Source organism: Kogia breviceps, chromosome 6 (genome assembly GCF_026419965.1).
Source record: "Kogia breviceps isolate mKogBre1 chromosome 6, mKogBre1 haplotype 1, whole genome shotgun sequence".
In the NCBI taxonomy this organism is placed as follows: Eukaryota; Metazoa; Chordata; class Mammalia; order Artiodactyla; family Physeteridae; genus Kogia; species Kogia breviceps.
The window spans coordinates 73,484,567-73,502,202 of record NC_081315.1 but is presented as its reverse complement, the minus strand read 5'-3'; the positions used below and the strand labels follow the sequence as shown (position 1 = coordinate 73,502,202).

The window sequence follows — 17,636 nt, the reverse complement described above, 5'->3', positions numbered from 1 at the left end:
ATCTGAATGAGATCCTTTCTGGGTAGAGTAATCCTGGTTGTAGGTTCTTCCCTTTCATCACTTTAAGTATATCATGCCACTCCCTTCTGGCTTGTAGAATTTCTGCTGAGAAATCAGCTGTTCACCTTATGGGTGTTCCCTTGTATGTTATTTGTCATTTTTCCCTTGCTGCTTTCAATAATTTTTCTTTGTCTTTAATTTTTGCCAGTTTGATTACTATGTGTCTTGTCATGTTTCTCCTTGAGTTTATCCTATATGGGACTCTCTGCGCTTCCTGGACTTGGGTGGCTATTTCCTTTCCCATGTTAGGGAAGTTTTGGACTATAATCTCTTCAAATATTTTCTCAGGTCCTTTCTCTCTCTCTTCCCCTTCTGGGACCCCTATAGTGCAAATGTTGTTGCATATAATGTTGTCCCAGAGGTCTCTTAGGCTGTCTTCATTTCTTTTCATTCTTTTTTCTTTATTCTGTTCCACAGCAGTGATTTCCACCATTCTGTCTTCCAGGTCACTTATCCATTCTTCTGCCTCAGTTATTCTGCTATTGATTCCTTCTAGTGTAGTTTTCATTTCAGTTATTGTATTGTTCATCTCAGTTTGTTTGTTCTTTAATTCTTCTAGGTCTTTGTTAAACATTTCTTGCGTCTTCTCTATCTTTGCCTCCATTCTTTTTCCGAGGTCCTGGATCATCCTCACTATCATTTTTCTGCATTGTTTTCTGGAAGATTTTCTGTCTCCACTTCATTTAGTTGTTTTTCTGAGGTTTTATCTTGTTCCTTCTTCTGGTACATAGCCCTCTGCCTTTTCATCTTGTCTATCTTTCTGTGAATGTGGTTTTTGTTCCACAGGCTGCAGCATTGTAGTTCTTGCTTCTGCTGTCTGCCCTCTGGTGGATGAGGCTGTTTAAGAGGCTTGTGCAAGTTTCCTGTTGGGAGGGACTGTATGTTAGTATTCGTAAAGCACTTTTTTTTATCCCCTGCAGGGAGCTCCACATCTTCTTTTTCCACTGAGCCCTGCAAATTATGTAGGTGGTCCTGGCTGGGGGACTAGTCTGTCTGTTCAGCTTTCTGCAGCTACCTCTTGGCTGCCTTTTCTATGCCTGCTACAGAATAGCATGAAGTCCCATGGCTTCTTTGCCCTCACACATGTAGCTTTTTCAAAACTCTTTTGAGTCTTTAAAAGGGATTTTGTTTACTAATGATGAATGAGAAAGAGAGGGAAGTCAAGGCTGGGCATCTTGTCAGGCCTCTGTCCTCTTCAGTTTCTTCACTCGTCTCTTGTTTCTTGGGAAAGTCAAAAGCACATGTGATTGATATCTGCAAAAGCACAGATGGTTCTTGGTTGCACCAAAGCCTGATATCAGATTCATTTACCTTTTAGAGTATCATTTCTGAGTCTTTTGAACACTCTTATTATAGGAGTTGAATCGAACAGCAATTTTCCCCTAGTGATCTTACATGACCCAAGATCCCTGCCACCCTGGGCTCTTCCTGCAATAGAATTGATTGAATCAACCTAGAACCAAGAATAATGACTAGAGAGAGATGCCAGATCATGGCATCTCTGACACAGGGAATGGGAAGAGGAGGGCAGTTGTCTGGTGGGAGAGAGTGCACACTTTCCTGAGCCAGTCATTTGCAGGTGGCTGTATGTAAGAGGCATAGAAAAAAAATTTGTAAAATATCAAGGCATCTGTGGTTAGCAGAATAATGGCCCCCCAAAGATGTCCCTGTCCTAATCCCTGGAACCTGTGAATATATTAATTTGCATGGCATTGGGGAATAGGGGTGCTACTTATCTGATCTGAAAATAAGGAGATTCTCCTGGATTATCTGAATGGCCCAATGTAATTATAAGAGTCCTTAACAGTGGAAGAGGGAAGCAGAAGAGGAGAGTCAGAGAAAGAGATGTGACGCCCATGCAGGATTAGTGAGATGCTACGTTGATGGCTTTCAACATGAAGGACGGGGGCCATGAGCCAAGGAAGGGGAGGCCCAGCTGCTAAAAGCTGGAAAAGGCAAGGAAACAGATTCTCCCCCAGAGCCTCCATAAGAAATACACACTTGTGAGCATCTTGGTTCTAGGCCAGAGAGAACCATGTCAGACTTCTGACCTGCAAACTGTGAGAGAATAAACTTCTGTTTTAAGCCACCCAGTTTGGGACAGTTTTTTACAACAGTAATAGGAAACTAACACAGAACCCTTGAGTGTTTTATATTAAATGCATGGGCTCTGGAATCACACTGCTCAGGTTTTATTAAGTAACTCTGCTACTTATTAGCCAAGTTATGTGGGAAGGTTATCTACTTTTCCAAGCCTTGATCTCATCCTCTGATACATGAGGTATCACCTCATGGCTGTGTTCTTAGGTATAAATGAAGGTAAAGCCTTTAAGACATTGCCTGATAAATAGAAAGTGGTTGATAAGTATTAGCTTAAAGTTCTGGCTATCTGATCCTGGCTGGAATTTTTAGCAAGAGAGGACATCTCTCCTCTCTGATTCCCATGGAGTTCACTGTCACCCCTTCTGTGGCCCCTGCTGCTCCTATGTTGACACTCTGTCCTCTGGGGCCTTTTTTACCCAGGTATGTCTTTGCTGGGGTCCCACTCTTTAGATTCTACCTTTTCCTAAATTTTTATACTAATTTTCCAATATTTTTTAAAAGATAAATAAAAAAGATAAATATATACATAAAGTGCTGTCTCCAGAGGTATTAATCACTGATAACGACTTGTCTCTTTTAGTCTCTGTAAGGCCTTATGATTATGATTACTGCCATGTCCAGCACTGTCTACAGACAGCCTCCAGACTTCTTGGTTGGTTGAATAAATGAGGAATCCCCAGGAACTGCCTTTTAATTGAGGAGTTTTGGCTTAAATTAAATGAGTAAAATCCAAACTGAGGAATTTCAGCTGGGAAGTATTTTAGGCAGGGAGCTCTCCCAGGAGCCCTTCGAATCAAGCCAAATTTCACAAAAGTATTTGGCCTCCTTTTCTGTCTACTTGTAATACTGCAAACGGCCCTGGAAGGGTTGTCACAAAGTTTTCTTAGGAGGATAGTTTCAGAGAAAAACTGGCAGTTTTCTTTTTGTTTTGTTTTTTTTGCGGTACGCGGGCCTCTCACTGCTGTGGCCTCTCCCGTTGCGGAGCACAGGCTCCGGACGCACAGGCTCAGCGGCCATGGCTCACGGGCCCAGCCGCTCCGCGGCATGTGGGATCTTCCCGGACTGGGGCACAAAACCGCATCCCCTGCATTGGCAGGCGGACTCCCAACCACTGCGCCACCAGAGAAGCCCATTGGTTTTTTTGTTTGTTTTTTTTGTTTGTTTTTTGGCAGTTTTCTTCAAAGCTCTTAGAGCAGAGAAGTTTGGAGCTTATGATGCTAACATTTCAGAAGACCTTTCCTACAGCGAGGGAGAGTTTCATTTCAACGTGGGCACCATGGTGAGACTTTCCAACAGGCATCTGTAATGAGATTATCTTGTAATAAGATCACTTGCTGAAAAATCATTTCCATTCCATAAAAATCACATTAGGTACAAATAACAATTCTAAAAATGTATATAAAGCCACTTGAAATAAAGCTAACAACTGGATTTCTGAAATTATTGGTTGCTATGAGAATGGAAAAAGTCAATTCTGAAATAAATGCACCAAGTACCATGAGTGTTCCATAATGCATTTGTCAATGAGAATTCATATTTGCGTGTCTGTATTTGAAGTGCAAAATGATTTATTTATTTTTTTTCCGGTACACGGGCCTCTCACTGTTGCGGCCTCTCTTGTTGCGGAGCACAGGCTCTGGGCGCGGGGGCCCAGCCGCTCCGTGGCATGTGGGATCTTCCCGGACCAGGGCAGGAACCTGCGTCCCCTGCATAGGCAGGTGGACTCTCAACCACTGTGCCACCAGGGAAGCCCTGCAAAATGATTTTTTAAATGTGATTTTTATTTTAACATAATTAGTGAAAAATGCATAAAATACAATTCTTTTCAAATACTGTCACACATCTGGACACTTGTCACAGTTATAGCACAGGCTCTGTGCTTTGCTTCATGATGTGGTCTTCCTTTGGTGGTCGGTGTTAAGAAAGGACCTGGCTTGAAAGTAGCCATCCAATTTCTTCCCTTTGGCATTTTGCTGAAACTTAAACCTGGAAAGCATCTCAAGAGTTCTTTTATTCTATTCCATTAAATACAGATCAGGCTGTGTATTTCATATTTTGGTCATTTCAGCAATATAAGAGGCTTTCTTACTTTAACAAAAATCAGTCAGTCAGTCAATCTGTAGCCTTTCCCCTACGGCCATGGCAGAATCAGTTTTGACTATTAGGAAACCTGACTTGATTTACTTATCTCTGTGGCCTATTTTTGGTGTGTCTTGGCCAGAATATGTGTCTTAATTTTGGCCATGATATTTTCCATCTGATCTAGAAAGGTTCTGGGTTGAATGCAAAGTTTATTTAGTCCACGCTCTATGTCCATCATATATCCTATGGCTGTGGCAGGAAACAAAACAGACAAAATCTCTGCCCTCCTATAGTTTCTTTTCTATGACACATATAGATATGGTTTATGAAGACATAAACCATAAAGACTGATACAGTTGATCTCACGTATATGTAAAATTTTCTATAGCTGCAGATACTATTAACTTAAAAGACAAATAAGTGATGGCCTAGAGAAAAATAATTGAAACAAATGGAGTTTCAATAAATCAATAAGGAAGAAAACCAAGAGAAAAATGTGCCAAAGATATGAGTAGGCATCAATTGGGAAAGACCTTTTATTTCTCTGTAGTAATAATTGGCAGAAGTGCGATTTCATGATTTCAAATTTACCCAGTTACAGACACAAGCAAAGGATGCCCTTTAGAAAAGAGAAGCCTCCCAGCTGGAATTCCCTGTGAATTTCCACAACCTGTCAAGTGGTGAGGGTCTCAAGCTGAGTTCTCTCCTGTGGCACTGCACAGAGTCTGTGTGCTGAGTATGGCTGCCATCTTGTGCTCCTGCTTGGAAACTGCATGTTACTTATCCTTTTGGCAAGTGGAAGAAAATGGACCTTTACCCAGGGGTATCACCCCCATGCTGAGCTGAGTCCCCCGAACCATGCACCACTGGCTGACCCTCATGTTATAAAGTTTCCCAGGATTAACTTAAGCACAGAAGGTTGATCAGTATTTTTAGATGAGATTACATCACAGCTCAAATTGCAGTATTGAGAGTTTATAGTGACAGGCACATGGTTTTTGATTTCCCATTATCTGCAGCAATGTCTTTCCCCCTTTCAGGGGTAAAGTAAACCTTTCCCTACTTGTCTCAGGGCTGACCTTGTTGCCAGATTACTTGCCATTCATTTCTAGTTCCTGTATGTCTTTTCTGAAATTCCGGCCTCTCTTAACCTATCTTCTCTTCCTGCCTTGGCTCATTTTGCCCCCCTGACTGGATCACGTATCTTGTGTACAGGGGACATTATTCCTGTTTTCAGGTACGAAGGAACATGTGAATCCTGTGAAGATTTTGGAGAAAAATTTAGTATTTTTCCCCCTCCCTCTGAGCCTTTAGTTAGGTACTGTGTACCCAGTCTTCTAGTCTTGGTAAGTTGGCAGCTATGACTCTGGAATGCAAGTTAATTAAATTGCGCTTATATTTAGTTTTAGGCAAGGCTGATTTTTCCATGTCAGGTTTAGCCTGTGTGGCTTTGTTATATATAATACTGGTAACCAGGGATACTAGGAGAGATTTTATGTAGCTGTGTTGTGGAGGGCACACAGAGTAAAAAAGTTGAGGAAGCATGGGAGAGAGAATTCAGGGACCTCTCTGTTCCACCAGCATGCAAATCATTTAACAGGACACAAACGATTCAACAGTAAAAGTCAACTTGCCTGGAGCAATTGACTTCCTTTTTTTTGTCTATGAGCCAAAGAAACGTTAGGAATTCTATCCCTGGGCGTTGTTATATTGATTCCGTGTGTGTTGATCTCTTCAGACTATGTTCTTTTCAAGTTGTCTTGGTTGTTACGAAGAATCCAGTTGCCCTCACTTCCAGGTCTAAGTGGGCAGTGCTATATCTACAAGGTTGGAGAATAGGATGCTCTAGTTACTAGCAGGATAACACTTTAAGCAAAAGGCATCTTTAAGCACTTTGTGATGGCCATCTTTCAGAAGTGAATTATACACTTACCAGTCTTAGTAAACAGAACATAGTGGGCTTTATGTGATTCTGTGCCAGGTGCTTTATATCCATTACTGATAATATATACTCAAAGGCAATTATAAAGCAGGTGGAATTCAGATAAGGAAACTGAAGCCCCGAAAGGTTAAATAACTTGCTCAAAGCGGGACAGACAGCTTAAGTTAAATCCAAGTCTGTACTTTTTCTACAAAACGACTTTTATTGTGGTATCTCAGGGTCATCATTGTGAATAATTGCTTTTCTTGTCTGTAGACCCAGTCAATATCAGTATGGATATTAGGATGAGTGTTTATGAATTAATTTTCTCGCCATTTTCTTTTAATCATAATAGCATTTAGAATTGAAGTGACTTGATTATTGGGGTTGGTTTAAGCTTGAAGGGTTAGGTAGCTGGAAGTATCTAGGTTTTCCCGACTCTGCCTTGACTCAACCAATGGAATGTGCGCTGTCTCCATGGCCTACTGCATGGGGGCAAGTGAATGGGGTTTACTGTGATCAGTTAAGATGATGGAAAGTAGAGAAGGTCTTGGGCAGAGCTCCAACCTGGGGCTTCAGAATCTTGGCATCCATCTACTGGCAATCTGATCTGGAAGATAGGTGAGATCCTACAGTATCCTGAAGGTCAGTGAATTTTTAGGAATGGTAATGCATTGGAATATTCTGTTACAGTAATTAACAATAGAGAGTAAGTGGGAAAGTGATGTAGTACAGTCTTCATGGGATTGGAAGTGAATTTTTAGACATTAGGGTAGAACTGTAATCTTGTTACCAACCAGGGTTCTTGGCCTTCCTTAATCAATAGAAATTGATAAGAGGCCAGACAAGAAATGCAGGCAAGTCTTTACTGGGGCTCCTGTAATAGGTTCCTTTGCTTGCTCCCTGAGGTGGGGATAGGGGCAGATCAGTGGGTGACCAGAGGGGGCACTTTGGTGGTCTGCCCACCCTTTTGGTGGTGCTGTGTGCAGGGAGCATGCTCTGTACCCTGCTTTTGCTCTCAACACCCTGTTTTTGCTCCCAGCTCTTCAGAAGTGGCAGTTGAGTTTGTGGTCTTTCTCTATTGTGTTGTCCATAATTTGCCCCAATTGCGCATGCATGCAGCTATTTTTAGTCCCTTATAGTTTCTTTGTATTTTGTTGCTGGAGGAGACATTTGTCCAGCTGCCAGCACTGCACCAAAGGGTTCCAGGACCCAGCCTGTCTCAATCTGTTCTTGAAAGGTATTTTTTCAAAGTTCTTTTCACAGTAAATTCTAAATACTTACGTTTACTCTATTTTTGGGTCTCAGGCTACACAGTATAGTGAAGTCATAGACAATTAGTTCTAGCTTTTAGATGATCAATACATAAAATAGACAAAAATAAAAGAAACTGTGATTAAAAATAAATTTGGTTTGAATTGAAAATGAAATTCATAAACTGTTAACTTGTATAATGACATCAGTCCAATTTGTGTAGTCCAACAAATAAGAAAAATACCATGGAATGGCTCTTCAAAACTGATTATTTTTCTTTGTTCATCTTTCTTTTAAGTCTTTCCATATAACTCTTGACCGAGTTATATATTTAATAAAGATCTAAAAAAATGTTAATATGTATAACTTTTTAGATACTACCATATGCATGCGAGAGACTGTTATTTTCTTTGCAAATCATATATATCTACTTTATTTCTTATAGGTTTATATGCATGCATTAACTGTTTTATAGAAAACATTCAACAACTGTCTGAAATCTGCCAAAGGTTGTGTGTATAATATACCATCATTATCATTTTATGATTCATAATGAATAATCACACAATATCATTTGAGACAGCCTCATGTTTGGAGAAAATCTCAGAAGTAGTTTAAATACCACTAAGTGAGAATTACTTTGTTTACAAAATAAAGGTTTTATTTCCTAAAGCAAGTTCAGAAAGTAGCACTTCTTCCTCCCCCCCAAAAAAAACCCCTGAATTTAGAAATCTCTGCCTGCCTGATAATAATCCCTGACAAGAGGGTCAACTATAAACATGTAGTTTCTAACTTGCTTATGTTCTTTAGAAACTTGAAGTTACGTTATTGCACTTATTTGCAGGAAATGATAAATGACAGAGTCCTGGTGTATATCTTATTTACCAATGATTTTTGACAAAATTGGTTCAGAATCCTATTTAAGTCTTTTAGACACTAAAACTTGAGGTAGTAAACTAGTATATTCTTTTAATTAGACAATCTCTATTTGGAAGTTGTTTTTCTTATTTTTAAAAATTTCCTTCTCTCTCTCTCTCTCTCTCTCTCTCTTTCTCTCTCTCTCTCGGCTATTGAATGAATAAAGATTCCATTTTAAAAAGTTTCTTTATACTTTTGATTGGCGGTCTATTTCTGCCAGTCCCTGATCATAAATCTTGACTTCCTGCTTTTTACTCCACTCTTTCTTTACTTTCTCCCCTGTCTAATTAGATTTAAAATTTAGGGCTTCCCTGGGGGCGCAGTGGTTGAGAGTCCGCCTGCCGATGCAGGGGACGCGGGTTCGTGCCCCGGTCCGGGAAGATCCCACGTGCCGCGGAGCGGCTGGGCCCGTGAGCCATGGCCTCTGAGCCTGCGCGTCCGGAGCCTGTGCTCTGCAACAGAAGAGGCCACAGCAGTGAGAGGCCCGCATACTGCAAAAATAAATAAATAAATAAATAAATCTACTGGGCAAGTTTTATCTAACTCGATTTTATACTGTGATTTTACTTGAGATGTTGAATGATGACATGAACTGCTTTCTAAACTCTATTTCCGTTCCTCTCCTATCAGAGAGCCGCCAGTAACAAATTTATTCTTGTTTCCTGCTAATGATTTTTAGATAATTTTACAATGATTGATTTTTCTATAGAATGATAGATCTTCCTTCATGCTGTCAGACAGGCGATAAGTAAACTTAGCTCTTATTTTCAGAAATTTAAGCTGAAGGCAATGTTTCCATTGAATCAAAGCATGGCTTTATTTCAGAGTGAAAAAAAAATGAGTCAAGGAGTACCTTAGTCTTAAGGACATTTAATTGGGGAAGTTGTTTTGAACTTGCTTTGAACATTGGTTTGACAGAGATGGTTCCTCACTAAGAAAAACATTATATAATGTTTTATATAATATATATAACATATATGTTATATATATAATATGTTATATATAGTATATATAATATATTATATATATATGTTATATATATAATATGTTATATATAGTATATATAATATATTATATTTTATATAATATATAACATATTATATAATATATATTATATATAATATAATATATTATATAATAGGCACTGAGGGACTTGGAACTAAAGAGTTGGACTGTAGTGAGGGGACCAGTTTTACCTTGTCTTCACAGCAAGATGGTCACCCCAGATCATAAAAGAGGAAATCATGTGGCACTTCTATTTTTAGAATATCGAAATTAAGAGCTCTTTAAGTGCATTTATGCAACAGGGATTACTGACCGCCTACCATATACTACCTTGGTAAAAAGATGTTGAAAGTTGCTAATAGAGTCATTTGCATTCTCTGCAATGAAAGAAAAATCTGTGTAACAGAGCAATTTATTAAGGAAACATAAAGGATGTGTGGTGTCATCTGTGCATTCTCAGAAAAGGGGGACCAGCCTTGAGGAGAAAATGACTGATCAGAGCTTATGTGATCACCCAGAGTGGGGTGGAATGGGGGAGGGTCAGAGGTGGCCACAGAGGATGGAGGAGACGTCCCCCAAGGCTTGGAAGGGGACTGGGCTTTGGCATGTCCCTTATGTAGCCGGGACTGGTTAGTACTTGCTTGGGGGAAGAGGCAGGGTCTCAGAGAGGCATGGCTGCGTGGGGCAGCCGGGAAAGCTGATGTTGGGGACCATGGCCCTGTCATGACCCTGCTGTGGCACAGACGTGATGGAGCGTTCTGTCTACCATAAACCCCGAGGGCTTAGAACCATGAGTCCCTCACCCCACCCATTCTCTGAAGAATTGAAAGCTAAGCCCCTTCCGCAGTTCTTCCCTTGAATCCTTGTACCTCCCTAAGGAGGGAGAGGCCACCCCCCCCAAAACATGCCTGAAGAATATTTCTTGTCACCTTTTTGAGTGGGGATTAGTGGAATTAATTTGATTAAGTGAATTAAGTTGATTTAGAAAAATAAGGTGATGTGGCATTTCTTACCTCATAGTATTAGACCCACGCCCACTGCATTTTCACACAGGGCTGTCCTCAGTTCATTGTGGCTCCAGGTCTCACCTCTCATGCTTATTTCTCTGGTTTTAGACCTTTCCTAAACTCCTCCCTGCTATGCCTGCCCCTCTTAAGAAGCTACTTCTCTTGCACCCCATTCTTTCAAGTCTAAATATAATGAAAACCTAAACATTCTATAATTAAATTCAGAGCTAAGTATTCATTGCCAAGAAAATGAATTAAAAAGCTATGTCAGACTTTAACTGAACACTTAAAATCTTAAGGGTGAAGGGGTTTTCAAACTTGTTTTTGGTAGTAGAAACCCATTTTCAAAGGAAATTGTACACTGACTCAAATGTATAAAGCAGGCAATGGTAGAGCTCTCTGGTTGAAGTGACTCAACCAGACACTTCAGGGGGACTCAAGTGAGGGGACTTGAGGGGACTCAAGACACCCCCTTAACCCATGATGTGGCCCCAAAGTCCCTTTCCTTGGTATCCTAGAGTTCATCTAAAAACCACCATTTTACCCCAAGGAATGGGTAACGTGGGTGTAGGTGTTGGGAAAATGTTAGACACATCATCACAAGTCAGTGGGGAAGATTATTTTAGGTAGAAGGGTCTTTGATACTCATTGTCCTAACCTATGAGCAGATGCCACTGAGAAGGCAGACTTGTCTGGGGGTTTGAGTGAGTATCCTGCTATAACAGGGAGCAATTATCATGTTTCATCAGCAGTTTATTCCTCTGGCAATTAAAATAATAAAATTGTAAGATATTTATTGCCTTTGAACATGGAGGACCAAGAAATAGGAGTGATCATGTGGTCCTGCTGGGCACCTTCTATTCTCAGTCTTCATTTATTCATTTAACAAATATTTAATTCCACGCCAGACTCAGGACAGGACACAACAGGGAGAAAATCTGATAAAGTTCCTTCTCTTAAGGAGCATACGTTCTAGAAGGGAGAGGGTATAAGCAAACAAATACTTATCTTCTGCTAATGTAAATTATGTGAGTCATAAAGTAACAGGGGTTTGTTTGTTCATGTTGCCCCTCACCCCCCTTGTTTAACAGATGTCTACCAGATGAAGAAGAGGAAATGAGAAGGATTTCTCACCTTAGAAGACAGATACCTTCTGAGGAAGTCACACTGTAGTGATGGGATTAAAGGGACAGGCAGATATAAGACAGTTTTCATTTTTAGATTATAACTATATTCCTGACATTGATGATCCTCCATCCCCGAGCTCCTGTATCTTCAAAAGTGGTCATTTATTTGATCTGAGCCAACCTATAGGCAGAACTTAATACCACCCCATGCTCCCTCCAAAAAACGTACTCACACAAAGCGTTAAAACCGCATTTCTTTTTGCCCTACTTACCTTGTAATCTACTGCCCCATTTATCTGTTCTCTTCTGCAGCAAAGGATTTGTCCTTCCATTCTGAGCTACTTCCTCTCTTCTCATTCTCTCTTTAACATACTCCATCAGACTTTTGTCCTCACTGCTCCATTGAAACTGCTCTTATCCGCATCCCCATTTCTCAGATTCATCTTACCTGACTTAGGAGCAGTTTCTGGCACAGCTGATCACTTCCTCCTCTTTGATACAGTTTCCTTTCCTTGGCTTCCAGGATAACATACTCACCTGCTGGGTTTCCTTCTGCCACCGGGGCCACTCCTCAGCCTCTTTAATGGCTTCTCCTCTTCCTTGTAGCTGTTACACATGGGGTTTAATAGTTCAGCCCTTATCCATCTTCTCTGCACCATCTCACTGAGTCTTACTCTTCACTAGCCATTGCCCTCATGATCTCATCCAGGCACACCGGCTTTAAATCGATTTGCTGATGACGCATGCATGTATATTTGTAGTCCTGTCCTCTTTCCTGGACTTTGAACTTATTTACCCAGTTGTCTCCTCAGCATTTCCAGCTGGGTGTCTCTTGTATGTGTCAGACCCAGCGTGTCCAAATGATAACTCCTTATTTTTTTCCCATTGGTCTTTCTCTTCCAGTAGCACTTATTACCTTCTGACCTAATATATAATAATTTTCTTCTTATTATATCCATTGATATTGTTGTCTCCGTAGACTATAATATCTGCAAAGCAAGGGATCTATTCTGTATTCAAGCTCTTCGAAGAGTTCCAAATTGATTAAATAAATGAGTGAGAATATTAGAAAGCAACATAATCTTTGCTGATTCCCTATGGTAGATGGAGGAAGTGATTATATCTCCCGTCAACAACTTGAAATGTCCCTTTAGATATTTCTGTTTTCCAAAGAGTCTTCTCTATACAGACCCTCAGGGAGACTCAACCAAGTTTTTAATTTCTTTCTCTCCCAAGACAATGCCCAACAGCACAGTTTCTTCTCTCTCTCCAGGGGTATCTCATTCTTTTCATACAGAGCTTTTTGATACCCATCCATACCTACTCCAGACATCTTAATGTTCAACAAAAGGAAGGGCCATTGAGTACATATGACTTAGAAGGCAGAGTAAAGACCAAGTTTAATTATTGACCATCCACTTGGATTTCCCTTCTCCTCTCTCACCTCTTATCTTTCATCCCAATCTTCTTGTCAACCTATTATGGGGAGATACAACATACTTCCCAAGAAGTATTCTTGCATCAGCTGCTATAAGATTACACTCATTCTTTTTCATATGGTCAAATAACTTTGTAAAAGGTAAGAGCAATAGTGGTTTATAGTAACTTAATTTCAAGCAGCGTGTGGAATGAAGGGCTGACAAGCTCTCAGTATGGGTGCAGGGGACAAAGCTGTGTGCCAGGTCAGCTTTCTCTTCAGAGATAGAGTTGAACTTGAGCTTTAGAATTTAAACAAGGACTCAGAGTCACAGTGAATGAGGATACTATGCAGTCAGAGATTGGTGAGTAATTTCTGAAAAAGACTCTAAAAGTTAACAAGCAGAGTAATGAGAGCATTTGCCAATATAAATGCTGTCCATAGTACACAGACAGAAAGAACTGATAGGGCTGGAAGCAGTTGCAGAAAATCTAAAGTTTGTTTCAGGCTATGGATGTTATTTCAGCAGACTGTTTTTGGAAACAAGAAGACTGAAAAGAGCTGATCGTCCGCAGGGGTGTATACTCTTCAGAATCCATGGAATTCAGAAGTCCAGGTGATTCATAATTGTCCTCATCATTTGGGCATGTAAACCAGTATCTTAGGCAATAAATCTTTGTATACTTCTTTCATTGTGTTAATATTAATTAATTGTCACATGTATAAATGTAAGTAACTTTGGTGGTGAAGCATCTTTAGTTAGTAAAAGTATCTTTATCAGATGATGATCGATAGAATACATGCTACGTGAAGGTGGGGAAGTAGTTTTGTTTTCTTTACTGCTGTATCTGTAATTACTGCTACAGTAATGCCCAGCACATAATAGATAATAAATATTCATTCAGTCAATGAAAGAATCTTGTAAAATTATTATATAACTCTTAGAGTTATAGATGATGTTAGTGGAAATGGTGTGTCAAGACTGTATAGCATGACTTCACCTCAGGGAATCTCCCTTCATCATCTGAAGGGCTCAGTCTAAAGGCTATTGGAAGATGATTGTTATAAGACAGTGAATTATGGTTGAAAAATCTCTCCAGAAACTTGTTAAGAGCTCTCTCAGTGTGTTCTCCAAAAACCGAGAGCTCACAAAAATGTCATCTCATCTGGTCCAGTTCACCTGAGGACAGATGTTTATCTTTTGTTTAGAGAGAAAAATAAAGGCAAGTTTGAACTTTTACCTGAACCTGGTACCCTTGAACTCAGCACCCATCCACTGGCTGTGTACTAGAAATGGGGAGTGGGTATGGTGTGGAGGATTAGGCCCGGAGCCCAGACCTCATGATTCTGGGGTGGTTTTCACTTTTCCTAACTCCATGGCTTTGGGTAGATGCTGTCTTAACCACATGATACTCTAGTTCCTCTATCTGTAAACTATCACTTACCCCAAGGAAGTTGTGATAGAATTCTTACCTGTGTACTTTATGGGGCTCTTTGGAAATTGTAAATGAGATATGTCTGAAATGCTTTGCTAGTTGAACAGTTTTTCACAAATAAAAGTGGAGATTCTGAATACAGGTTAGGAGGAAATCAAACAGAAAGAGAATGTACAAGGCTATCCTGATTGTACAGAAATAGTATTGATTAATGAAACTATGAATGTCCAAATAACTTGCAAAAAAAGAATAAGAAGAAAGAAACAATTTTTAATGTCCTAAAACCATGGGCAGACACACCTCCAACTGAGAAACCACACAAAAGAAGTCAGTTTCTGATGAATCAGCAAAGACAGGATATCGATAATCAAAACAATGCAAGCAATGCCATATTTTAAATTTGATCCAGGTTTGATATAACCATACACAAGAATGGCTTTATTGGAGTAAAATATATAGGTTTTTAAAGATAAAACCTTGATGTTAGGAGCTATTTAATGTTGAGCTTTCAGCTATATTTCCCAAGGACTCATCAGAGCCATAATGTAGGAAATGCAATAATTCTTCTGAGGCATTGCAGCTGCTGAAATTCAGACAGATGGAATTTCTGCACTCTCTACTATAATGCAGAAACAATCTCACAGTAGGATAAACACTTATTCCTTGAAAATTTTCCCTTAACCATAGAGAGAGGTTATTGTATAGACTGGTAAAATCTTTAATGTTTTTTTATTTTATATCTGGTTTCCTGTATACCCTTTAGGAGTCTCTGTCTGTAGCTATAGGAGTACAGTCCTGCACTGAATCCAAGACTATACAAAACATAAGCATGTTTCATGTCTTGGCAGTTGAAATCCATAGATGCCATTTGTATTGATACAGAAATCATGGGATATAATGGAAAACCAGACTTTCATTGTTGATACTGTGAAGGTTACACATGAATTAGCATCAGAAGAAACATACCAACTTGACTAGTACTTAATGTTCAGCAAATCGAAACTGATTCCTTGATAGCATTGGAAAATAATCCATCAATTGCAGTTTTTCTTTTGCCTCGTGGCAATATATTGTGCTCCATTGACGTAGAGGTGACTTTTTCCCATTAATTAAGAACCTCCTGAGTGCCAGCCACTCTGCTGGGGAAGACAGGACATATGAGTGGCATGGACCTTACTGCCTGGAATGTTCAGTCTGAATTTTTCTGCATTTCAGCTTCTGAGTTAAATATTCCATATTTCCTGGTTCCCTTTAGTTAGACAGCAAAGTTCATCTCATCAAGGAACACGGTTCAGGGGGGTGGTGACAGTGACCAGGCAGGAGACCACAAGGCTGATCCCACTAACTTTTGTGACAGGGAGACAGAGAGTTACAGAAACAAGTTTGGGGAGGGTTATATTTATTTACTGTTACTCTGAATTGGGAACTCATGAAAAAAGTTAGTTGTTTTTTTCTCTGATTATAAAAGTAAGACATGATCATTATAAGAACATTTGTAAAATACAGAGTAAAACATAATGAAGAAAATAAAAATTACTTTCAATCCTAATACCAGGGATAATCATAGTAACCTTAGATATACTTCTTTCTAGGCCAGATTGTATTATGCTTTTTCAGAACCAAATGCTGTTTTAAATTTTTTTTATTTTTTAAATTTTAAAAAAATTTATTTATTTATTTTTGGCTGCACTGGGTCTTTGTTGCTGTGCGCGGGCTTTCTCTAGTTGTGTTGAGTGGGGGCTACTCTTCTTTGAGGTGTGCTGGCTTCTCATTGCTGTGGCTTCTCTTGTTGCGGAGCACAGGCTCTAGGCACATGTGCTTCAGTAGTTGTGGCACGGGGGCTCAGTAGTTGTGGCTCGTGGGCTCTAGAGCACAGGCTCAGTAGTTGTGGTGCACGGGCTTAGTTGCTCTGCGGCATGTGGGATCTTCCCGGACCAGGGATGAAACCTATGTCCCCTGCATTGGCAGGCGGATTCTTAACCGTTGCTCTACCAAGGAAGTCCCCCAAATGGTGTTTTTACACTTAAATTATCTTGAACTTTGCCCCAGGACATTACTTTTTACAATATAATTTTCAATGGCTGTAAGAGTATTCCTTATTTTGGAGCTACCAAAATTTATTTAACCAGTCTCCTATTATTGCATAGTTGTTATTTCATAGTTTCCTTGTGATAAACCATGATGGTATGAATATCCTTAAATATTAAATTTTGCACTTATTCATAATCATTACCTTTGTATGAAGACCAGAAATAAGATTTCTGGGTCAAAGGTTTACACATTTAAAAAGCATTTAATGCATATTACCACATATTGAAGTGTGTTTTAAAACCTGTTTTGTTGAATTGACATCCTTTCATTAATGGTTTCCCTTAAAAAAATCTTTCTAGCTTCTTATCTTACATTCTGTGTTTAACGTAATTTTGAAACAATTGAATATTTGTTGAATTTTGAGAAGAAAAAGAACACCGTAATACTTAAAGCAAAGAATACTAAAATGCAACCATGTTAAGGAAAAGAATGAAAATATTATTAGCTAATGTTGTTTCACATTGCTTATGCCAAAATAGACCCTGACATTTTTAACTGGCATTTTTATTAAGACAAGTAAATAAATATATTTCAAATACAAGGCATGGGGGCTCGAAGCCTGTGTTCAAGCATGTATCAACTATTTGTAACTGTAGCTTTCTCTGCAGGACATTGAGTAGCGCTGTAGAAGGAGAGGGTTTTTTTTTTTAAAATGTTTGTTCAATAAATAATATTTCACATTGAAATAATTTTCTGTTATTAAGAAAAATACTCCCATCTGGTATTTTTTTCCCCATATAAGTTGTGCAATTGAAGAGGCTGCTCTCTTGTGCTGTGAAAGCCCACTGGTGAATTTCCTTTTGCTTTTCTCAGGCAAGCACTCTTTGTAGTCTTTCTAGGTAATTTTACAATTAATGTTCTAGAAGGCCAGAGAAAAACTGGTGATAATGAAACTGAGGGAATTGGGAAGCACATCTGTTGAATAGCAAGGGAAGGTTTTCTTTCTGTCCTTTATTTCTCCTAATTTTAAAAGGGGAAAAAAAAAACACCCCTTATTTATTTTGACATTGTTTTTCTGCCCTTTTTTTTCAGTGCTCTGCGGAGGGGGTGAGAGCTTTCTGTGTGCCAGTGGCATCTGTGTCCCCAGGAAACTGCTGTGTAATGGCTACAACGACTGTGGTGACTGGAGTGACGAGGCTCATTGCAGTATGTGACAGGCTGTATGGGGTTTGTCTGGGGGGACAGGGATTCCATTCAGGGGCCTGGAAACCAGCG

At 39.5% G+C, this 17,636-nt stretch overlaps 1 protein-coding gene across 5 annotated transcripts in view; it reads left to right on the top strand.

The window, feature by feature from the left end:
- The window catches only part of CORIN (corin, serine peptidase), a 278,076-nt gene that overhangs the window by 160,174 nt on the left and 100,266 nt on the right, over positions 1-17,636 (top strand). For all 5 annotated transcript variants that reach the window (XM_067036047.1, XM_059067269.2, XM_067036046.1 and 2 more), the window contains exon 6: positions 17,454-17,567. In XM_067036047.1, the coding sequence (XP_066892148.1) occupies positions 17,454-17,567 (114 nt within the window). The remainder of the gene's footprint in view (positions 1-17,453; positions 17,568-17,636) is intronic.